The sequence below is a fragment of the Diceros bicornis genome, chromosome 9 (genome assembly GCF_020826845.1).
Source record: "Diceros bicornis minor isolate mBicDic1 chromosome 9, mDicBic1.mat.cur, whole genome shotgun sequence".
NCBI classification, from domain to species: domain Eukaryota; kingdom Metazoa; phylum Chordata; class Mammalia; order Perissodactyla; family Rhinocerotidae; genus Diceros; species Diceros bicornis.
The window spans coordinates 32,074,065-32,098,705 of NC_080748.1; the positions used below are offsets into that span (position 1 = coordinate 32,074,065).

General features: G+C 33.3%; 1 protein-coding gene across 10 annotated transcripts in view; it reads left to right on the plus strand.

Moving 5' to 3' along the window:
* Positions 1-24,641, plus strand: part of TSC22D1 (TSC22 domain family member 1) — a 132,944-nt gene that overhangs the window by 15,919 nt on the left and 92,384 nt on the right. For 2 of the 10 annotated variants that reach the window (XM_058548206.1, XM_058548213.1), the window contains one exon: positions 17,317-20,129. The exons of 4 other annotated variants lie outside the window; for them this stretch is intronic. In XM_058548206.1, the coding sequence (XP_058404189.1) occupies positions 17,317-17,620 (304 nt within the window). In that variant the 3' untranslated portion in view covers positions 17,621-20,129. Of the gene's footprint in view, positions 1-17,303; positions 20,130-24,641 lie in introns of those variants that run through there. 4 more of the 10 variants (XM_058548209.1, XM_058548214.1, XM_058548208.1 and 1 more) reach the window with 3 other exon arrangements.

Below are 24,641 nucleotides of genomic sequence, written 5' to 3' on the forward strand. Positions count from 1 at the left end.
TTCTCTTCTCATTTTGAAAGAGAAAAAAAAATAACCTTATTTCCCCGAAAAGCTACTATCTATTGCTGCAGTTTTAAAGGTCTGAAGGATAAGGGGTTATAACCTTCAGGTAGGATTTTTGGCAATTTAATGTTTTCATAGAGTTTATCTGTGTCTGTAATCCAAAGCAGATGTGTCCCAAATATATTTAGTAGTGAAAAGAAATCCAAGTGAATGTGAACTAATATTTTAGGATTGGTTCTGTACATTAGTGATCGTAGAGACCTTTGCCTGTTTTCTTTTCATATGAACCAGATTCCATTGCCAGTCTCTTCCAGGCATTGGAAGGAGGAGGAATTATTTCTTCCTATTCTCTGAGCACTCCTAGGTCTCCACCAAAAGAGAAATGGTATAGATTTATTTAAAATGTGAATAGCATTAATGCTATTATTGACACTAAATGTGAGTAATTTGATTATTTTATTGACATTTAAAGTGGCTCAAAACGAACATAACTCCTTTATATGTTGGTGGCTTTTTTCACTTTGCTTGCCGTTTTTAAATTTGAGAATATATACACATATGTGTGAGTATACATATAAAGGAATATAATTTTTTAAAAGGACATTTTGAAATTGTTCTTAGATTACAAAGTCTCCTAGGTATTTGAAAGGATGTAATTTATTTATAAGAAATATAATTTTTTTAAAAAAGGGCATTTTGAAATTGTTTCTAGATTACAGTCATGTGCCACATAATGACATTTTGGTCAATGAGGGACTGCAATATAATGGTGGTCCCATAAGATTAGTACCATATAGTCTAGGGGTCTAGTAGGCTATACCATCTAGGTCTGTAGGGAAGGAAGAAATTTTCCTCTACCGTTCTAGGTTCTTCTGGCTGTTCTAAGAATTAAATTGACATGATACAGATTAACAGGAGAAAGACAAGGTTAATAACATGTGTACATGGGAGAAACCCAGGAAAACAGAGTAACTCACCAAAATGGCCCCCAAGCCTTAACTTTAAATACCATCCTAATCTAAAGACAAAAGAAGACCTTGGGGGTCAGGAGAGTCAGGGACTTCAAAGGGAAGGAAGGCAATTCACAGGTAGGTGAAAAGGAGCAAATGTTTGGAAAACAAGTGGTTTTTGGCCACACGGAAATAGAACAACACAGAGCGGAGCCCAACAAACAGGCTTTTCTAGGTTCCTCTTTGTCTACCATCTAGTTCATGTTGTGCTAAGGTGATAGCTCACTTCCTGAGAAAGGTTTTTCTTTAATCTGAATTCTTTTAGACAGTTAGGGAGGAGGTAACAAGAAAAACTTTTGAGTCTTTTGTTTCTTAAAAATAATCAGCCTAAGATAATCTTCATGTTAAAGAGTCACGTTTTGGAGTGGCAAATTTTATTCCCCTTCATTACATTCTATGATGTTACCACAACGAAATCACCTAATGAGCATTTCTTAGAACCTATTCCCGTCGTTAATTGATGCGTGAGTATACAAAGTCTCCTAGGTATTTGAAAGAATGTAATTTATTTAATAAATATATGCACAGCACTATCTTTATCCTCAAGGAGAGCCTACAGTTGAATTCAAGAATAAGTGTGTGCGTGTACATGTACATACACATATATATGAAAGAAAAAGATAGCAGGTAACAGGTTCCATATATTACTCCTACTATTTTTGGTCCTTTGCTTTAGTTTTTTTCACCTATTTATAATTTATTTTGTCTTGTAATATTTATATCTATCTTTGTAAGCAGCTTGAAACATTTTAGGGAATGATTTGGGATAGGAATCCAGTAAATGGGAAAGATATGACAAGGGAGGATATGATGTGTCATAAGAGATAGTAATAAAGTAGATTCGGGAGTCAGAAGGTAAAGATCTTTTTGAGGAGGTGACATTTGAGAGAAGTTTGATAGCTACGGGGATTAATAAGTCATTTTGGTAGAAAAAATTTATACCAAAAAGGTTCAAGGTACAGGGCGTATTTATAGAAAAGAACATAGGACAAAGTCTAAGTTCGTAGAAGATAGTGTCTGTAGACAGGAATATAAAAGATCAGGCTAACTTTGAAAAGCCTTAAAGGCAGAATTGAAAAGTCTGGACTTAATTGGACGTGGAACAGAGGGCCCCTGGCCTGATCAGTGATATGTTTTAGGAAAGTGCTGACTAGAGATGTCTGGTTGCTTCCTTCCTTGACAGGGTATGAGAAACTCAGTAATTCCTTGTCTGACAATGGTGGAAATGGAGGCATATTCTCTTTGTGGTTGCAATCTGAGTTAGTGGTTTGAATGTGTGACCTTGGCCTCATTAGGAAAGCTAAGGCAGTAAGGACCCAGTCCACACATGGTAACACTCCACTTATCCAGAGGTTGAACACTGGTAACCTAATCCTTTGGAACATACTCTGGAATGTAAAGGCCTCCAAAACTGCTTGAAATTGCTATTACAAAATAAAGCCATGTGGGTTGTTTTTTTTTTTTCCTGGCTATTTTTGCATTGCATTTCTGGTCCTTTTTTAGGCTTTTTTTTTTTTTTAATCTTAAGTCTCATGTTTGCTAGCTTTATCATCTTAAAGCAGATGAGAGGAGGGGAAGGAAAAGAAATGGGATTCTGAAGCATGTAAGGTGACAATGGGAAAGTAGCAGTTTATAGCCTGACAGCAAGGTAGGAGTTAGAAATTTTAAGAAAACTCCAAAGAAACATGATATGGTATTGAATGTTCACCAGTTGAAAGTTAGATTATGTTTGGCATGTTAAGGAAGCGGGGACATAAAGAATAAATTCCAAATGGTGTTACTTACTGAGCTATGGACAAGTATAAAGAGACAATATTTTTAGTTGTACTTGCCTCCATTGTATCATTTAACCATTGATAAATCACTTTACTGTTCAATGTTGCTTTTTTCCTATTCTAAAATAAGACAAGTGCTTCACATATTCCTAGCTTTCAGGCTAGTAAGGTTATTCTGTAAGAAATTCATAACATGTGTTATAAATAAAAGCTAGACTTCTACAGATAGAAATTACAGAGAATATTTTCAGTAGTACAATTAAAAGTCCCTAATAGATCCTAAGATTTAAGTAATTTATTAATAATGATTTTTATTTTTAGTGAAATTACTGGTGATAATAAATGACATGCTACCTACTCTCATAATGTATTTTGTAGATTCTCACTAATTTAGATGCTTTGCTGTAATAAAGATTATTCCCCCCGAATTTTTTCTTTGAAAAATTTTTATTAATTACCTTTCTCAACACAGTAAATTAAATAATTGTATTAAGGGAAGCTGATTTTTCTCATTTCATATGTTTTTAATCTTTTTTTTTTTTAGAAGTGGATAACCCAACCTACTTTCTTTCATAAGGAAGTTTTTATTTATGCTTAATATTAATTAATTTTGTTTTCTTTTGTCCTTTTAGCAGTTTTGTTGTATTTTCAACAATGACAAGGATTCTCTTTCTGTTGAAGAAATATTCTCATGTTTTAAAAATTACTTTTTAAAGATAATGTTCAGTGAAACTTATTAGAAAATTTATTTTGGAAAAAATACTGCTTTATAAGTTACCTTTTTTGCTTGTTTTTTGTTTCTTCAAGTGTATTATTTTGGGTGCAAGGTGGTGAGGTGAATTGAGAAAATCCCTGGTGTTGGTTATAGTGCTGTCCACTGATCAGGTGCTGATAAGCCATCAAATGTCTGGGTCTTTCATCCTCTTTAAAAGGCTTTATCACTGTAGTTTGTCTTAATTTCTTTTTTAGAGTCAAGCATGGAGCCATGTCTTATCTTTGGTTGATGGCTCCAAGTTATTGTAGAATCTTGGAATAAGGGATTTGGCTGATTCTTAAGCTGTCCTTCATTTTCCTTGTGTTATATTCCTTTTTGGAGATCAACCAAACATTATGTACCAGTTATTCTCTGAAATGACAGCAGGATTTATATGTTTGTACAATCCATTATATTTTATTATTAGGAATTTTACCTATTTTAAGGTTCCAGAGGGGCAGAGTGGATCCAGAATGAGGAGATGGGGTTAGTCCACATTAGATATCTTATTAGTTTCTTGCCTCCATTTTTGAATCCCATAATAATAAACCATGATACTACATCCCACCCCTTTTAGGAACAAGTATATGTAATGCTTGTTGAAGGTATGTAATATTTGAATTAGCAACCTCTTTAGCTTTTCTTTTTCATAAAATTATAAAAGATTGATAATAAATTCATAGGGGACCTGAGGATTGTATGATGGAGGTATGATTCTAAAATTTCTTTTACTATATTATTGGCTGATATATTACTATAGGTAAAATATTACCAAGTTAAGGAACTTGGTCACATAACTGCTAAGTCATGGAGCTAGTATTCCGTTAGATAATTTGATTCCAAAGCTGGTACTCTTAACATTCTGGAGATTGCCCTGGCCCACTGATAAGCAGCAAGAGGTGACCACAGACAATTATAAAAAGCAGTCCTTAACCTACTAGTATGGAGGCATTTGGCCCTATAGATTTTTTTGATTCCTCATAGAGTTGTACAGTTGTACAGTGACTGATGTTCCTAATGATGATCCTTTCAATCTTAATTTAGTTATTATTTTCTCTTAATGCATTTTGAAAACATTTTCTACCCCAAATGATTAAATTTTCCAAATTTTTGCTACAGAATTAACTTTAAATTTGGAAAATTTGCTTAAGTGGAATTCCGTTTCTGAAGGATAAATGAAGATAGAGATTGTTTAAAGACATGAACATTTCAATAAATTAGATTGGTAGCCTTCCATTGATCTCTGTGAGCTTTTACTATAAGCTGTTGATACTTAGGGTATTTTTTTGTTTAATGTGATCAAATAATATTAAAATACTTTCTTAAAGTAGAAAACTCACTTTAATCAATGGAATCATAATGACATTTTATGAATCAGATCTTTAATTTTGAATGGTTACAGATTATATTCACATCACATGCTTATTATTGGAACAAGAAAATGCTAATTTACATGAATTGTGCTGTATTTGAGCTTATGAATATGTGACCTAAATGCCATTAATACCAGTGGTCCGAGTTAGAGGCTCAGCTCATGAGTAGGAGAGAAGAAAACAGAGAAATAGAAAGGTAGTAGAAGACCAGTAAAGGGGATGGAAGGGAAAGAAGATCTGGTGAGAACTGATAGTTTATTAAACAGTTTTATTACCTCCATCTGTAAATTTAGCCATATAAGGTATTTTAGAAAAATTAGCTAATAAGCTAGTTTCAGCAATTGTCTGTGAACGTAGAAGGCTTTTTACAGTTCTGTTCTGGCATTCTGTTCTTTTCTGGTGTTGTGATGATCTATTTATTTAAGAAATATATACTGAATGATTATTTTGTATGTTAGTACTGAGCAAAGGTACTAAGGATACAAAGAAAACAAGTCATGGTTTTGGTCTAGTATCCTGAAAAAGCATCATAAGATCTTGATATGTCTTCTGAATTGTCCAAATTAACTTCTATTATGTTTAGTTTTTATTCTGTATATGGTGTGCATGACAGCTTTTTTTATTCAAATAAGTTGATTAATCTAGGCTATAGATTAATGAGCACAGAGCATAATGAGATGGAGTTTAATGAGCATTAGCCTTGGCAGCAGGTCTGGCATCTAATCGCGTTTATGCTACCTCTTCATTGTATGACCTTTGTAAATGTAAATGTAAGCCCAATTTCCTTAACTGTTAAGTGGGGGTAATAGCTACCCTTGCACTGTTGTTGGGAGGATTAAAGGAGATAAGTGTGTAATGCACCTAGCTCAGTTCCTAGTAGTTTTGTAAATGGTAGCTGCTCTTATTACTGTGCCAAATAAGAATGATTGCTTTCTTAAGCACTAAAAGTTTAAGTTAAAAGCTTGCCTACATATTCAGAGACTGTCTACGTACTATAGCGTTCTAAACCAGTGATTCTGCGCCTTTGTGTCATTTTTGGTGTAGCCTTTCTCATCTGGGGCTTCGTAAGAGAATTAATTCCTGCAGGAAAAGAGTGACTACTTTCTCAATTCTCCTAAGAATGGTGTGTATCTAGTATCACCATTATAGATGCATAAGAGAAAAGTCAATTTATTAAGTGTAATGGAGGCATCAGGGGTTAATGCTTTTGCTGAATCCCAGGCTGCTAGGACTATACTATATCTGACTATTTGAGAAGTGCTTTGGAATTCTTAAATTTACAGAAACAAAAGTTGTTACAAAGCATACCTTCCTCTCTTTCTTAACGAGGGTAGGGGTACTTAGAAGGAATGTAGTGTCATGTAGCAGTTTAATACTCCAAAATAGAACTATTACCCTAATCAAATGATTCTTAACCTTTTTTTTATTGTAAAGATTGTTTTAGATGGGGCATAATGCCCTGAAGACCGTCTGTTCCCGACTCAGTTCCATACGGAACTGAAGACTGTCTCCTTAGAATGAATGGAATTAATCAGTTTGTTTTTAATAAGAGAATGAGTCAGTACCTGGTTTTTAAGTTTCAAACATTCATTGAACTGGATTTTGAAATCTAGTATAAAAGTTTCAAAACTAGAGCCCAGAAATACTGGGGAATGCTTTTTGTTATAAACATCTTGGAGTTTGACATGGCATTTTAGTTTATTAAAGACTGAGAAATTCTGCAGAAGAGAGACAATTTAATTATTGACTCCAACTCTTTTGATTGTTTAACGTCTGTTAATGTCCTGTAGAACTAGAGTTCATTGGAACACACTTTGGGAAGTGTTAACCCACTTCATTTTATATATGAGAAATGTCCTGGGTCATATAGTTAAGTGATGGCAGGCTTCAAACTACATGTAACCCATCTCTACATTTATTGTTCTGCCCTGACAGTTCCTTTTCTGCTTTACTGCCCTAATTTTTTGTAAGTATTTGATTTATGTTAGAAATAAAAGTATAACTGTTGTCATGTGAGAGTATATACTAAGTGAACCATCTGGCAGAAGTTTAGGAACATATTTTGAGAAGTATAGCACTGACATATTTGCAGCCTCATTTAATTGGCCCTGTCATTGTAAATGGTTTGCAGACATTAGGGATAGACTTGATACGATTTAGTATGTTCCTTGGGGAAATCTGTAAATAGGATAGAAAGAACTAGTTAACTCCATAAACCTTCAAAGATAGGGAAGCTAATCAGAGTTTGTTCTATGCTTCAATTACCGTTAATATAGAACATTTTTACTAACTTTACTTTGTGTTTCTTATGTTTTAGAGTTTAGAGTTAAAACTTGACGTTGCTAACAAAGTAATGGAGCCAATTGAACATTCTCATCTCCCATTTATCCATTTCCTATGTTAACACTTATTTGAGAAATGGAATAGGAAAGAAGTACAAAAAGGGATGTCAAAATACAAGGAGAAAAATTGTAGTCTGTTTGGGACTAGATGACTTATCAAAGGGGTGAAAAGAATGGTTATTGGAGATGTTTCTGAAGATACGTTGGGAGATTAAGCAAGGAATTTTTGGCTCTTGGGAATGTCTTTTAAGATAGACCACCATAAAACTGCAGAAAGTTAGAATTTTTAAAGTAATAGCTGCATTTGACAGTTTCAGAAATTTGATTCAAGTTTTGAAGGAAGAATGGAAAGATTTTCTTTTTCTACTTAGAAATACTATAATCTGGTATTACTTCTGAATAAAATTTAAAGGAGTGACTTATTAAAACCTGAGGGAGTATATTTGAGTTTCATTTTGTTCTTTTGAGCTAACATCTGTTGCCAATCCTCCTCTTTTTGCTGAGGAAGATTGGCCCTGGGCTAACAGCCGTGCCCATCTTCCTCTGCTTTACATGGGATGCCGCCACAGCATGGCTTGACAAGCAGTGCGCTGGTCTGTGCCTGGGATCCAAACCTGCTAACCGTGGGCCGCTGAAGCAGAGCGTGCCAACTTAACCGCTACCCTAGCGGGCCGGGCCTGGAGTTTCATTTTCTTAATGAAAGTATATCCACATATGAAGTTTTCTCACTTGCTAAATCGAGGACTTGAGTTCTAGTAGTATTGGCACTTTCAAGGGCTAAAAGCCAAGATGTGTTGTGGCTTTTACAGAGTTTTATTCATAGCCCATATGAAGTTAAGTAAACTTCACATATCTCTTATATCATATTATATTTCTTAAATTGTTAGCTTGATGGTGATGTTAAGATTCTTTTCCTTTCCTACCTTTCACCATTTTCTTTTTGGCAGTATTTTCCTTTTCAAGACGTGGATTGTGACTATGAAAATCTTATTCCCAAAATATTTGGAAAGTAGAATCAGCTATGAAAGCTATGGTCAGTAAAATAGCAGGATTATAGTTATTTTCCAGGATTTAAATTTGGGTTAGCGTATCAAGTTGGGCATTTTTCGTTTTTCTGGTTTGTAGTCTTATTACTGTGTAGAAATTAACTACCTGATGAGTAGTTGACAAACAGGCTTTTAAAATTTCTGATGGTTTACTGACATGGGCCCTAAGGTTCAGGATGCGCTTTCTCCAAGACATCATGGATGCTATTGACGTTGTGAGTTTCTTTTTTTGTCACTGCAGGCTCAATGGCCAGAAAAGTTATATATAATAGTATAGAGTAGATTAAAGGCCTTATTTGTAATTAGATATCTGTCCTTGTCTTTTAAAAAATCTACCCGAGTTTATTGATAAAGAATTGGAAAGCACCCTGTTCTTAAATAAAGTATTGAGTGCTTCTAATATCATATTTACATTGATATGATTGTATTATATTGATTTTTGTTACACTCAAATTGAGATGAGGAAGAGAATGACCTTCCTTTGATCTTGTCTTAATATACAGAAGAATTTGGGTAGATATATTGTAAGCTATTTGCAAATAATTTTTAAAATATATTAAAATTTATGACAACTACAATATCCATGCAGAATATAAAGAATATTATATACTTGATATACTTTATAACAAACTAAAGACTGTTCTCTGGGTAGCAGAATTGAGCTCTGAATCAGTAAAGAATAAAATCTATTTTGTTATTGTCAGATTATTATTTTAATCATGCTCATAACAGAAATAATGACTTAAATTGTAGATATAATGTTTAAATTACATTAAGATAATTAAACTCATTAAACTCTTGATGAAATTCTCATACATTTAAAAGACTATCCTATATATTTGTCAGGCAAATCAATAGATCTGTAACATGTAAACTAGAAATTCAAAGTAGAAAAAACCTTTCTGCATCTTGCTTTTTCATAGATACTTAAAAGATGAAAGGGATTTCTGATTACCATTTCAACATACTTTTAGATATAGACTTTTCAGGTTCAATAGAAACATCTGTTCCTAGATTATTTATGTTGCTGGTATTGTTTTGTTACTTCTTATTTCTAAGTTTTATTGCCTTGTCAAACTTGCATAGGTTGATAGAAATGGCAACACAAAGAACTGTCAACTGATCTATGTTTAAGTGGAATTGAAGAATTTCAGAATTCTATTTAGAATGTGTTTAGCATTTTATCATATAAGTATTTAAAAAGAAAATATTGTTAACCAAAATAATATGATTTGGAAAAGTATAAAATTAATTAAAACACAGAATCCTGGAGACAAACTGGTTTTGAATTTCCTGCTTTATAACTTACTAGGTGTGTGATCTTAGGTGAGTTACTTCACTACTTTTTGTGCCTTAGTGTCCTTATTGGTAAAATTGTGATGATTATAATATTGTGTGGCATAGAGTTACTGTGAGGATTGAATGAGGCAGTATATATAAAATTACTTGCCCTATACTAAGCTCTCAATAAATGTAGCAAAACAGAAGGTTACGAATATTTACTTGTAACTGATTTTATAGGTGAAGGTAAGTTATTTGGGAGTTTGATTTGATTTTTAGTAAGAAAACATGTAAGAGTAATATTTATGGCACTAAACTTTGTTTCCTATGGAAATTTTTAAAGAAAAAAGAACAGAAGTTTTTATTTCTTCCATTTTTATAGTGCAGGAATAAAAATTCATTTGTGATAATTTGAATTTGAAGACCTTTTGTTTCTTTATCCACCTTCTCTATCATGCACTTGCTGTAGTCTGGAGTTATTTATTTCCACACTAGCTGTTGAACATAAACATAATTCAGTTTTTCTGTTTGTAGGTGAGATTTACTCCTTTAATCTCCTACATGGTTTCTTCTGAATCAAAGTTCTCTGTATAGAGAGAACTATTTATCAAAGAAATTAAAAAACATAAGCAAGACTATCACCATCTGATTACTTTTCTGATATTAGTACAGAACATGACATAAGGTTGTCATTTCCATTAGGATCTGTTTTTAAAAAGAAAGATTGGAGTGAACTTCTCATATCAATACAAAAATGTAGATTTATATTTCTTCTCAATGAATATTCCATAACTGTGTCAAATATGGTACCTTATCCAGAAGCATTTGTTTTATTTTTTATTTTTAACTGTTTTAAAATAATTTTAGACCTACCAAAAAGTTGGAAAAATAGTACGTAGAGTTCCCATATGCCTTCACCCAGCTTTCCCTAATGTTCATATTTTGTATAACCATAGAACAAATGTAGAAATCAGGAATTAGTATTAATACTAACCAATGTGTAAACTTCGTTTGAATTATTACCATTGTCTGCTAAATGACCCTTTTCTGGTCCAGGATCCAACCTTGGATCTCATATTGTACTAAATTTTGTGTCTCTTTAGTCTCCTTCAGTCTGGGCTCATTCTTCATTCTCTCTTTGCCTTTCATGACCTTGACACTTTTGAAGAGTACTAGCTAGTTAGAATGTCCCTCAATTTGTGTGTCTGATGTTTTCTCATGATCAGATTGAGATTATGCATTTTTGGCAAGGATACCACAGAAGTGATGTTATGTCCCTACCAGTGCGTTATATCAGGAGGTACATGATATCCATTTGTCCTGTTATTGCTGATGTTATCTTAATCATTTGGTTAAGGAGGTGCTGCCAGGTTTCTACACTGTTAAATTACTCTTCCCTTTTGTAAATAACAAGTGTCTTGAAGGGAGATATTTTGAGACTATGTAAATATCTTGTTTTTCATCATACTTCCACCCATTAATTTTAACATCCATTGATGATTCTTGCTTGATCAGAACCTCTTGAATTTAATTCTTTAACATCTTTTTGTTGTTCACTGACGTATCATATTTCTTGTCATAGATGGATAAGAATCACAAAGGAATTAATGTAAAGGCAATCTAATTAAAACACAAATATTTTTCTTTCTATAGTCTTTTCTATTCATCTTTTTCTGAATGCTCTCATTATGAATGTAGCACAACACTGGATCCTGGAATAAAAAATGTGCTAGAAAGATGATCTTTTTTTTTTTAATACCTTATATGTACTTCAGTATATGCTGGCCATTATAAGAACAAAGCCAAATATTTCATACTAGCAAAATAAACAAATGAAAAAGATGCTAGAGGGATAAAAGTAATGGGCTAGGTTAATTACGAAAAAAATTTGCCAGAGTAATTTAGAGATTTTTCTTAAAATTACTTATACTGGAGTTTTCTTTTTTTGTCAAATATGGAAGCCTTTTTCCTTCAAAGGAGGCAGTGGCAAATTTAAATGTTTCTGTGTTTTGTCTTTTTGACCCTGAAGTTGCCTTCTTAAAGGCAGTTTGACCCTTAATGTGACTTTTTTTATAGTTGATATGTATTTTTATGATTGCCTTTTATCTTTTATTCTATAGTGGATTAACTACTCTAAAAATATATTGTACTGTACATTGTTTGTTTATTTTTTTTGAGGAAGATTGGACCTGAGCTAACATATGTTGCCAACCTTCCTCCTTTTTTCCTTTTTTTTTCCCTCCCCAAAGCCCCAGTAGGTAGTTGTGTGTCATAGTTGTACATCCTTCCAGTTGCTCTGTGTGGGATGCTGCCTCAGCATGCCTTGACGAGTGGTGCTGAGGTCTGAGCCCAGGATTCGAACCAGTGAACCCCGGGCCGCCAAAGCAGAACATGCGAACCCAACCCCTACGCCACCGGTCTGACCCCACATTGTTTTTTTTAATCTGTTTTACTTCTTCATCTTATACCTTAGTCAGTGGAGCATGAAAACACAGTTAGGTTAGTTATCTGTTTCTTGTTTATCTTTTAACAAATACTTGACATTTGAATCTAGTGGAGTAACTTAAATCCCAATAACATTTCTGGATAATACTGTTTTCCAAGAGGATGAAGATAAAATATATAGTAGCCCCCCTTATCTGCGGTTTCTTTCACTTTTCCCGGTTTCTGTTACCCGTGGTCAACCGTGGTCCAAAAATATTAAATGGAAAATTTCAGAAATAAACAATTCATAAGTTTTAAGTTGTGCACTGTTCTGAGTAGCGTGATGAAATCTTGTGCCGTCCTGCTCTGTTCCACCCAGGACATGAATCGTCCGTTTGACCAGCGTATCCACGCTGTATATGCTACCCGTCCATTAGTCACTTAGTTGCCATTTCAGTTATCAGATTGACTGTCGTGGTATGCAGTGCTTGTGTTCAAGTAACCCTTATTTTACTTAATAATGGCCCCAAAGCGCAAGAGTGGTGATGCTGGCAATTCCTGTATGCCAAGGAGAAGCTATAAACTGCTGCTTGTAAGTGAAACGTGAAAGTTCTCGACTTAATAAGGAAAGAAAAAAAACTCATATGCTGAGGTTGCTAAGATCTACGGTAACTTTTATTACAGTATATTGTGTTATAATTGCTCTATTTTATTATTAGGTATTGTTGTTAATCTCTTTCTTTGCCTAATTTATAAATTAAACTTTATCATAGGTATGTATGTATAGGGAAAAACATAGTATATATAGGGTTTGGTACTTCCATGGTTTCAGGCATCCATTGGGGGTCTTGGAACATGTCTCCCATGGATAAGGGGGGACTACTGTATTGACATATCTTGGAATTTGGTTAGATGTTGAGTTCTTAAAACATTCTGATAGTTAGGGATTTTCATTCTCATTACAATTTTCTTCTCTTTTAGGAGATTGCTTTCCATGATTAAGTGTGTATCTTCATAATGCTATGCATTCCTTAAAGTTCTAGGCTTTCTTCCCTATTTTGGTGTTTTTAAGGTGTATCCCATTTGACAATATATACAAGATTGTGGTTTAGAAATAATCTTTTCCTCCAGAGTCAATACAGTACCACGGCTAACTAATTCTAAGGAAGCTGAGTTTTGTTTGCTTGCTTTTTGTCAAGATCTCTCACTTTTTAAAATTGAAAATTTGAAATTGGATGTTCTGACAATATCTGGTTTGTTTTCTTACTAATTTTAAATCTGGAAAAGAACATTAGAAAGTCTATAATGGGTGTGGTAATTTAGCTAAAATTTGTATCATCTCAGGATATCTTTGAAATTTCTGCTGACCATACTCAAAATTAATCCTAGAAGCTGATGACGCCCAAAAGAGATCCATGAAAATAATGTAATACTTTCGATAGTTTTTATTGTTTTTAGGATTAGAAAGTTGAACTTTTTAGTGGCTATGTTAGATATCGGCCACTTGACAAAATGCTCTTTTTCTTACTTTGTGTTCCTTGATCAGTATACTTCATTCATTTGTAAAACATGTATTGAATTTACTTAACTCAGTGTGCCAAGCACTCTTCCAGGGGCTGGAGATACAGACTCACTGCTTCTGTTAAGGATGTTCTTTCATTTTCTTAATGCTAGCTAGGACTGTTCTGGATACTTGGAGAGATTTGTGAGAAATTCTTTTTGTTTTTTACAGAAGTGCCTTAGAAGCAGTAAGAATGAGTGATAAAAGATGAATAAAAAAGATTACATCATACTTCCAATTAGTGTAGAATATCTTATTTTATGGATAATCTGTGAGTTTATAAATTAACGGGTTCAATTTCAGATCAGTTAGAACGCAAGTGAAAAGAAATCATAGTCCCTTTGTAGAAATGTGTTACCTTCTATTTCATTGCTTAAAATTGATTAGGTGTAGTTTTCCTTCTTTCTTCGATATTAGAAATGCTTAAAACTAATAAGCAGTATATGCTCATTTAATAATTTAGTATAAGAAGAAATACTGCAAATAGTCTACTTTGTACATTTCAGGAGATTTTCTGAGTGGTATTTATATAGAAAATACTTATATTTGTTTCTAATTTGAATATAACTGGCTTTTCAGTAAGAATCTTTAAAAACTTAAGTATTTACGGAAAATATTAAAATGATTTTATTGAGGTACTGTTATATTAATAGACCTTGTAACATCCATTTGGGTTTATTTGTGGAGTTTTAGCATTGCTGATTTTGTTAGTTTTGGTTTGGAATTTATTCTCTAGTGGTTGAAATGCAAGTCCTGCAGTGGACTGACTACTTACTATTTTTCCCTCTCTTGAAATATCACATGGAAAAATGCCGTCTATTAAAATAGAATTAGGTAAGGTCCTACTGTGTCATTCTTATGAGTCTGCATCAATAGTAGGCTCAAAAAGATTGCTCTTTCTTGTTTGAATAATGATCTCATTTTGAAAGTGCTTTTACATTTTTCTATATAAATGATACATTATCAAATCCATAGTCTTCATAAATTATTTACTCCTGAAGCGAGAGAGATACCAGCTCTCCTCAATGATTCAAAATAATTTCTATTTAGGGAAATCTGTTTGTTTGTTCATTTTTGAGTATGAAGATGTTGAATCCACAAGTTTTGGTACTTCAGGCCAAGTAAAGAAGTTATATCCTGGAAGTAATCTGACTTGGGAGAAGTTTATAAGAGGATCTACTTCTCCAGCCAACTCTCGTTATTTAACTTGCCCTATAACCTAACCTAAGGACATTTGTTTTTTTTAATCTAAGTTTGTTGTATTTTTAATTTATATATTCTGTGTGATGTGGTAAATAAAGGGTTTGGAGCTTCTACTGAAGGAGAAATGGTAAACTTAGCCCAATATTAATCTGAGCAAGATATGATTTCTTGGAAGTTGTTTTTCATTATTCAAAGTGAAGTGGGGCCTGTAAGCTTAAAAATAAAACTGCCAGGTGTATTTCCTGTTCCAAAATGGAATGCTCCCTTTTTGCCTGTATTTTCTATCAGATATTTTGTTACTACTGATTAGTATTCAAGAAATGAAGAAAAACTGGAAAATTTGGAAAATCATATCGTGTTTGTAGTTTCTGAATACATTTTTTAACTGTATCTTAATGAAAGTAGTTAAGTTTTACTTAGATCTTATTAATTTGGAAATCTTTAATTTTTCGTGGTTTATATTGAAATATTATTAGGCATGAAAAAGAATTATTTGTCAAGGAAATTGATTAGAAAAGACTAGAGGATGATCGTTTAATAATTTTAAAAGCACTTTTATAGCACCTGTTTGTACCGTATAGGTACACTGAAAACATAAATAAGATAGCTCGGATGTGTTCAGTTTAAGCCTTTCTCATCTGTTGAAGTGCTACCCCTTAAGAACTCCAGCTGTGGAAAACTTTGTTAATCTGTTTGAGATGTTTGGACTCTTGAAAATACCTAATTAGATTGCATTTCTTGAGATATGCAGTATTCAGATCTTTTTCTAATTTCTGCTCCTTTCCTCTCGTTATCCCTCATATACCGCCTCAATATGATTTTACTGTAAAATACTGTTTTAAGCTATTGCTCAAAAAATATTGTCTCTTCAAAACTAAAAGACTTGAGCACTTAAAATCTATTGGAACCTTAAAATGAAAAAGTAGCTGCCATGTAGGCTCATAAAGTCCTTATGTAGTTGTTTATTTGATACCTCTTGCTAGATGGCATTTTCACCCCCTTGACTTCTTTCAGATTTCTTTTTTCATTTCTTTCTTTCTTTAATTTTTGGAAATTGCAGCTTTGATGGTTAAAATCATAGGTTTTCTTTTCTTCAAACTGTTTTCTTTTCTCACTTGTACAGAATTGAATATATTCCTAGAAGCAGAAGGGTTAGCTTGTTCTTTCATCTTTAGGCTTGTACAAAAATTTAGTCTAAATGTTGTTAGGTAATGGAATAACCATTCCTTTTCAGCTATTGGTATATTTCCAAACTGGCCGGCAGAGCCAGGAGGAAGTGAAGGCATTAAAAACTAACTTTGGTTGGTTGCTACCTTCTTAGTGCTGAGAATATAACCTTTGTTGGTTGATTGATAGAGAACAAGAGAGCACAAGCCTCGTTCCACTAACAGGTAAGGAACCCTGTGATAATCAGTTGGTGTGAGAGAGAGATTACTTGATAGCATTGTTTTTTCCTTAATTCACCCCAAAATATAACATGTCCCTGGAATAGGATAGTGTGACTCTGTTCCATATAGCAGGAATGTGCAACACCTTTCTGTTTAGAATAAGATCTGAAATTTAATAGGGATGTATCACTCTCTACCACAAAATATAATTGATCTTTTTTTCACTGTTAAAATTTATCCTGCAGTCCCTGTAACTTTAAATACATATCTGCCTATCTTATTCTCATTTCGGCTTTTCCTTGATCAGATGCTATATGCTTTGAACTTCCTTCTCTTATTTACCTTATTCCTATAATAAAGCAAACTGTTTTCCAGTATCTTTATCATCATCTGTTATTTGGGTATATCTTACTGCTTTAATTTCTGCATTGTAGCTGTTAATGATTATTTCCTGGTCCTTCTTGACCCCCAACCAAATGATCATACATTTTAAAAAGACTTTTAGTCTATATTGCCTGTGTCCACTGTTCTGCCCTCCCACTTTTAAATATGAGTGCTTAAAGAATAGATCTTTTTCAGTGACAGTAGCCATAACTTGATAAAATTCAGGTTTAGCTTTGTATTGATATAATATGGGACTGTAGTCTGATTAATTCTTTAAATTATGGAAGATTTAAAAACTGAGAACAAATTCAGCTTCTTAGACAATTCCCAAGGTTTAGTAGTATTAGTATACCTGTTAATATGCTTGATTATTCTGTTTCTACTGTTCAGTCCATCTTCTCTTTGACAGAAGAATTAACTGGGACTCCTGCTTTGATATACCTGAGGTTGAGTGCCTTTCCCTGTCCCTTTAAGACAACTGTGATCTTGTTTCCAGTCATAATTTGTCATTTTTCAATTTGGTCTTCCACTTGAAGTTGAGTGGTTTGTCACAGAGTGTGTTATAGCTTAGACCAAGATAGGTCCCTTCTTAATAGTTACTGAGGAATTAATCATTTGTGGTGACTGACTTCCAAAATTCAAATTAAGAAAGCATGCCCAGAGGTAGCTCCTTTTTATCCTGAGGATAAGTCATTACAAACTCAAATGACTGGAGAATGTAATTTCTTAATAAGAATTTTTTCTTAAATCTATATTCAGCTCTCTATTTCAGTGCTTCTCTCCTACCAGAGGTGCAAGGAGTGATCCTAGAACCACAGATACAGCCAAGACCACGGAGAGCTTTTGACGTCAGGGGTCCACTTTCTCCACTGAACCCTTGGAGGCAGAATATCCAGCTTCTGGAGAGAGTGGGAAAGGATAATAAACAAGTGGGTGCTTTCCATTATTTACTTGGGTTTATTTATAGATTGGAGTGTCCTTCCATTGCCCATTTAATTCTGCTGGTAAACTCCTTGGGTTCATATAAGAACCAAGTGGGGCTGCAGTCTGTTTGTTTTTCTAGGAATGCTGACTAGTGCCCATTCAAAAAAGAGACCAAGAATTTATTTAATTTTCTCTCCAGATAATTAAAGCAGTGGATGATTTGGGGCACTTGATTTGGTGAATGTCTGTGTAGTCCACAGGAATTTTACAAAGGGAATATTTGCCCATTTTAGCCTTTAATGGTATTAGTGGGCTTCTAAGTGCTCTTTTATATTCCAGTAAGTAAGAAGTTTCTGTATTTCATCTTTGGGCAAGCTGGACATCTGAATTCTCCTAAATTACACAGTCTGATGTCCAGGTGTTATCTTACCCTGTTAGTGAGAACTTTTTGGTCTTTTTTCTACCTCAAACTTTAGGACTTCATATTAACTAGATCTTTTAGAAGATGCAATGATAATACCATTATGGTTTTACTGTCAAATCTAGGCTTCATTCTTTAATGAGATAAATATGAATGAATATAAGTTTTAGGATATAATATCCCTGAAAGCTATGTCAAATATACTCACAAGTAGTTTTCCAGTCCCCAGGAATAATATTATTTGTGGCAAAATAGCCTTGTCCTAGATTTTTCCCATGGCATTAAGATGGTTTTCTCTTAGTTTCTTTGATGCCAAGGGTAGGATTTGATTCCAGGAAGTTCTTATCATCTACAGTGGGTAGAACGTGAACTTGGTGCTTTTGGCAAGTTTTCATTTTTCCTTGGTGGATTCCCTCTGTGACTCCAGGTATCTTGATAATGGGAGACCGGTTTATTTGTTCTCTAATTGCCCAGATTTCTTTCAACTGGTAAACATCATACTTCAGCAAAAGGAACTCTTCTAGCAGAGCCTTCATGGATGATATCTGTCACACATGCAGCACCTGCAATTTGGAAGGCACTGGTGAACGGAGCCATGCAATGTATCTAGAAGACACAAGGATGAGAGAGCCACCTGATCTTGTCATTTGTAAACTTTAAGATTTACTCTGGTGTACTCTTGGTCTGGAAATGGAAAGGCTCAAATAATGAAATAATTTTTTCAGATTGGAATTTTACATGGTCATGAAAATATTTCTTTTTATTCAGAAGATTGAAATAGAGGAAGCATGAGAGATTCCTTTATTTTAAAAGCAGCTCTCTGTATCTGTTTGACTTAAAAGATTTGTGGGATTGAAAATCACCTTAATGAAGCAGGCGAACGTTTTTTTTTTAGTAGTATGGGAGATGCAGAAATCTTAATGAAACTGTTTTTTGTTGCCTGACACTGAAAGGAACTACTAAATAAAGAGTGAACTTCTTAATTATTCCCAAATTACTTTTAATATTATGATACACTCTTTTAGCTTAGCCTTTTCTGGTCTTAAGCCTTATTTGTAGTTGTCAAATCAACAAGATTCCACTAGAGAAGTAGAAGAGACATCTTTTGAGATCACAGTAGCTTGGTTGGTCTTCTAAAGTAGTAAATACCTGTTAAGCTTGAGGTATTGTTCTGCGCAGAAGGCATACTAAAGTTTGAATGATACTGAAATGGGTATTTTAGAGAGCAAAGGCAATTATTAGTATTAGAAGAAGCCTCTACGTGTGAATAAGTGTTGCAAAATAGTTATCCAGACTATCAAATAATTGATGCAATTAGTTATCAAAATGGTTCTGTTTCTCTCTTTGCTGTCTATTAACCGGTCAGTCAAAAGCTATTACAGAAGTTTTTACAAGTTACCCGCTGCTGCCAGTTTTATTTGGTATAAATTTTAAGAATAAAAATTCTACAGTTATTAATATGAAAGCATCTAAAATGTTTTAGGGATCTTAAGGGTTTTAGAAACCATGTTTGCTAAGTTATAACCTGGCCTTTAATCTTTCTTGGCTATGTATGAGAACTGTTTTTTCCTCATTAATTATAAATACATTTTTGTATGTATAATACTTAAAAGTAAGTTTAAAAGATCAATTTGAATTAAAATTTCCCTAGAGAGCTCTGCATTCCCATAAATGATTACAGCTTTTTGTGCTTGATTTGTTTTTGTTAAATGTTAATGACAGTTTTTACAACACATATAAATTAAAACATAACTACTCAACATTTTAGAAAGAACTCGGGGGAACTGAAAGTGAAATTTGCTTGGAAATTAAGTTAGTTGAACTCTTTGAACTACAGTACAAACCAGTTTATGGCCTGCGAGATTATTAGCCTTTTGTTTCAGCTTTGAAGATGGAAGTGATTTAATCTCTTAATCTCATGCTTTGATTAAATTTTAGCTCTGTTCCTTAAAGTGTGCAAAAGAAATGTAAGTGCATTTCTATTCACCTCATGCCACTAAAAACTATTTAAAAGTGAAACTTTTTGTGTATTAATGTGAACTGATTTGTTTAAACTTTTATTTTGATACATTTTCCTTTCAGATTTTTTTATATTTCGTGTCACAATATGCAATCGTATTTTCCAGTGTTTATTTTATGAATATTAATATAAGCTAATTTTTTTTCTAGAATGACTGTGTAATATTTGTAATATGTGATCATTTGAAAACTAATAAATATTTTCTCCATGAAAAAATGCACTTACTGATAAATGGCTTATTTTTGTTTCAGGAGTAGAAAATGAAAACTACAACAGTATTTTTAAGTGTATTTAATTTTATGTGTCTTTCTCTAAGTATTTCTGAATATATATTCTATCCTTATATATGTTAATATTTTTTGAGAAAAAATTTTTTAAACTGTTAAATTAAAATGATTCTTCCTTGGGTCATCCAGTACCAAATGTTATGAAGTAGGTGATCTATTTAGTCTATTTTTGCATTTTCCTAATTAGCTTCATCTTAGCTTTGTTTCCAGAATTGGATTTTTTTAGAGTTTTTGTATGTCAGTTTTGCAAAGCATTAAAACTCTTGAGTTAATGTTGTAAATATCAGGAGTAATATGGTCAAATCTTTTAAAGAGAGATTGATCAAAATATAACCCCTTACAAAATAGTATAAAAAAGACAGTTCCTCTACCCAGAAAAAGAACATTTGAAAATAATGGCTGATTGGAAAACTACCCAATTCGTTAGAGCTGTTAACAGAAGAAAAAAAATGTTTTATATTTTAGTTGCTTGAACAAATAATTATAGAATGATAAATCTTGACTTAAGAGTCTCTTGCTTTTAACTTTATCAAGACAACATGGAAAAGGATAAAATTTGGTTTTAACAATTCTTTATAGCTACGTAAACTTAATTGAAGCCATTGGAATAATTTACCATTTCTATGCAGAGTCTGCTAGAAGCAAGAGGATTTCCAGTTTGATTTGAAGAAAACTTAAATAAGAAGTGGACTCCAGAATTAAAATAAACATTATGATGGGGTCCTACGCAAGAAATAAAAGTTGAATTAATGACAACTTATGGATTAAAATGAAGTAATTTGGCTCTCCAAAGAAATTAATATTCTGAGGAAATTATAATTTAGAAGAGCTACTCTATTTGGAGGGTGGGAAAGGAAGCTAAAATTCTTGGCTTTGTTAGTCGGGTAAGTTTAGAAAAGATGAGTAGAGATTTTGTGGATAAAATTTTGTTTTTAGAATTAAAGCTGTTAAAGGTTTACAGACAATATATATTTCAATGGAAGGCTATATTTTGCTTGAATACAGAAAATTTATGAACCTTAACTATATGTGTATAAAAGGGTAGGGTGCCGGGGGTTAAATAAAAATCTTACACTGGAAACTTCGAACATATTGTAAAAATAATGGTGAAATGAGAGTTTTAAATAATTTAATTTTTATTACATGGACTCTTCCCTACACCATTAATAGCTTCAAAATAAAAATATTAAAGAATGTTGAACATGGCTTACCTTTATATCTTTGAGGTATAAGAACATAAGCTTATTGTTTCCCATCATTCATTGGATTAACTATAGTATAAATTTTGTTTTGTTTGTTCTTGAGTGAGGAAACAGTTTTTTTTCTTTGTAGCTTCTGTTTAAAAAAGTAAATGTTACGTAAGCAATGTGACTGCAAAGTACTGACCTTATAGCTTATAAATATGTGCACAGATCTTATTTTACTTTCCTATACTGAAACAACTGAGCAAAATGTCAGTGCTTAAATATCCTAAGCAACTTCTTGCTTTTTATTCAGGTGTTTTTATTCCCCATTAAAAAGATTTCATATTGGGGCCGGCCCGGTGGCGCGAGTGGTTAAGCGTGCACGCTCTGCTGCGGCGGCCTGGGGTTTGCCGGTTCAGATCCTGGGCGCGCACCGACGCACCGCTTGGCAGGCCATGCTGTGGTGGTGTCCCATATAAAGTGGAGGAAGATGGGCACGTATGTTAGCCCAGGGCCAGTCTTCCTCAGCAAAAAAAGAGGAGGATTGGCAGATATTAGCGCAGGGCTGATCTTCCTCAAAAAAAAAAAGATTTCATATTAATTTAGTCCTAAAATGTGAAAAGATCTGTGTTTCCAAAAATAAGCACATAGGTGCTCTAAAGTTTTTTTTCACTAATATATACATCTAAGGTAATTAGATTACTGCAGTAAAAAATGTTAGGGAATTTTGAAGTATGCATCGGAATTTTCAGGAATTCTGATCAAAGGGATCTCTACTCGAGAGGTAAGGTATGGCATAGGTAGGAATATGTTCAAAATGTGGTCAATGTAATGTCTGATGATAAATTGAACTGTAGTAGATATCTTTGGATTTTCAGACAGTTTGTAGAATTAGGAAAATAATTTTTCTTAAAAATCTCTCCCTGAGAAGAGAAAGATAAACCACAAGTTTGTTTTTGCATGACTTTGTGTGCATTTAGAAATATTTATCCAAACATTGTACCTTTTTTGTACTTGGCCTCTTATATTCCAAGGCATCTCCCACCCTTGCTCTTTTCATGTTTATGATCCATATTTAATTTAGTATTTTTAAGCCCTGAGCCACTATTGAAATATCGTGCTTTGATGGCAAGTTGAGTACATATTCCATGAGATAATTGCCTGGCTTCATTTTTGCTGTGAATGCCTATTTTTATTAAACGATACCTAGAACTTAGAAAACAGTTAGCTGTACTGAGTAATTTTTATTTTGGTTTGAGCAATTAATTCGAGTTTTATAAACATTCACTTAGACTGTAACTCAGGGGAATCTGTTATATTAAAGATGAAGAAATAATACTGCTGACTAGTATATAGAATCATTCAGAGAATAAAGTTATACTGTTATTCTCTAAGGAATATTAAGTAGGTTAAAAGAGTCAAGTGTTAGCATAATATTTAGTACATTTAGAAACAAAGGAAAATGCAGTATTCAATACAGATGAGCTAGAAAAATGATTTAGGATTTTATTTCTAGAATTGAATTACTAGTATAATTTACTCAATAAATGGCAACATAGAAAACACAGTAATCTTCCATTCTGTCTCATTTCTTTTTATAAGAACACCAGCTCGTGGACATATGACTTTTACTTAAAATAGTTTGCAATCTATTCCACGTCAGCCTTTATGTAGAGCAAATGATAATGTTGGTGAGAACTAGTGATAGAACTCACTACTTCATGAGGAAGCTGATTCCATGTTCAGGATGCTCTAATGATAAGAAGTTGATCCAGAATTTGCTTTCATGTCGTTTTTTATTTGAAAGTTACCTTACAAATTACCTAGTTTAGCACCCTGATTTTAAATACAAGATAAATGATATCCAGGAATGTCACGTATAGTTCTAATATCACACAGTTGGTAAACAAAATGTCTGTAGGACTCATGTCTCTCGACTGCAAGCTTGGAGATCTGTACTTACCTGTACTTTATTGCCTCCTCATGCTGATCCTAGTTCTGGACAACAGAGCAAGTCTGATTCTCTTCAAATATGACATCCTTCAGTTATTTTAAGATGGCTGTTATACTCCACCAATTCCAAGCCTGTTTTTTTTTCCCTACAGATTAAGCACCTCCATTTTCTTGCCCTTACTCATGTAGCATGGTTGGGAAGTCCGTAAAGGTTTTGTAGATCTTCTCTGAACATGCCTCAGTTTATCATTGTTTTTCTTAATAATGTGTTACTGAACTGAGACTGTAGAGGTGTGCCCAGCCGTGTTTGGTTCTGGAATACTCATGCCACTTCATTTATCCTTACATAGTTATCCAGTAAGGTGCTTAATTTTATTCATGTTGAGATTCTCTCGGGCAAAAAAGTTATAGAGTGATATGCAAAATATTTTGTTTCTAAAAATTAGGCTAGAAGTCTGTTTATGCAAGGACGAATGTGCACAGTTCAGTGGAAAAGAAAAAAAGTTGACTCGGTAATAGTAAGACCTTGAGAAATCAGTCAAACAAGTACAATCTCCTTTCACTTATTTTTTATTTGCTTGCTTAATTCTGACTCAACCATAAATTGCATATTAAATGACTTGTGTAATGTAAAATGTTGTTTTTCAGATTGTCCTTGCGAATTTAGGGGTAACCAGGCCCATTGGTGCTGAACTGTTGACATGTGACTGACATTGAGAAAAAAATGAATTTGTTTTTAGTAACATAATTAGAAACGAAAGGCAGTACTTCATTGGAAAAATTTGGGATATATACCAAAAACCAGAAGATGGTGAAGAAGTAGCCCTGGAAGTCTGAGGATGTGGCCCAAGTTCTAATGCAAGCAGAGTCTTATGTTGCCTCTTGAACTATAGTGCAAATACTCTGCTATAACAGCATTGTTTTGATATAACAGCATTTTAAATTACCAGTTAAATATTTAGTTTTTTTTCCCTCAAATTTTAAATTGAGCTCTAGGAAGACACAACTTGTTTATTTAATAGTTATATGTACCTCTTAAGGTATAAATACCTTTGTTTGAGAAACACTGGTTTGAGATAGGGTGCATTCTACCTTACCTGAATTAGAATTTTAGGGTAAATGAGGGAGAAAGAAAAGAACAGATATTTACATGCCTACCCTGTGCACCTTTCGCTAGGTGCTTTATGTATATTTACGTAATTTAATCCAGCTGACCTGTGAGAAAGATAATTTTGTCATTTTACACATAAAGATACTGAAGCTCAGAGGTTATAAAACCTGCCCAAGGACACAGAATCAGTGAGCAAC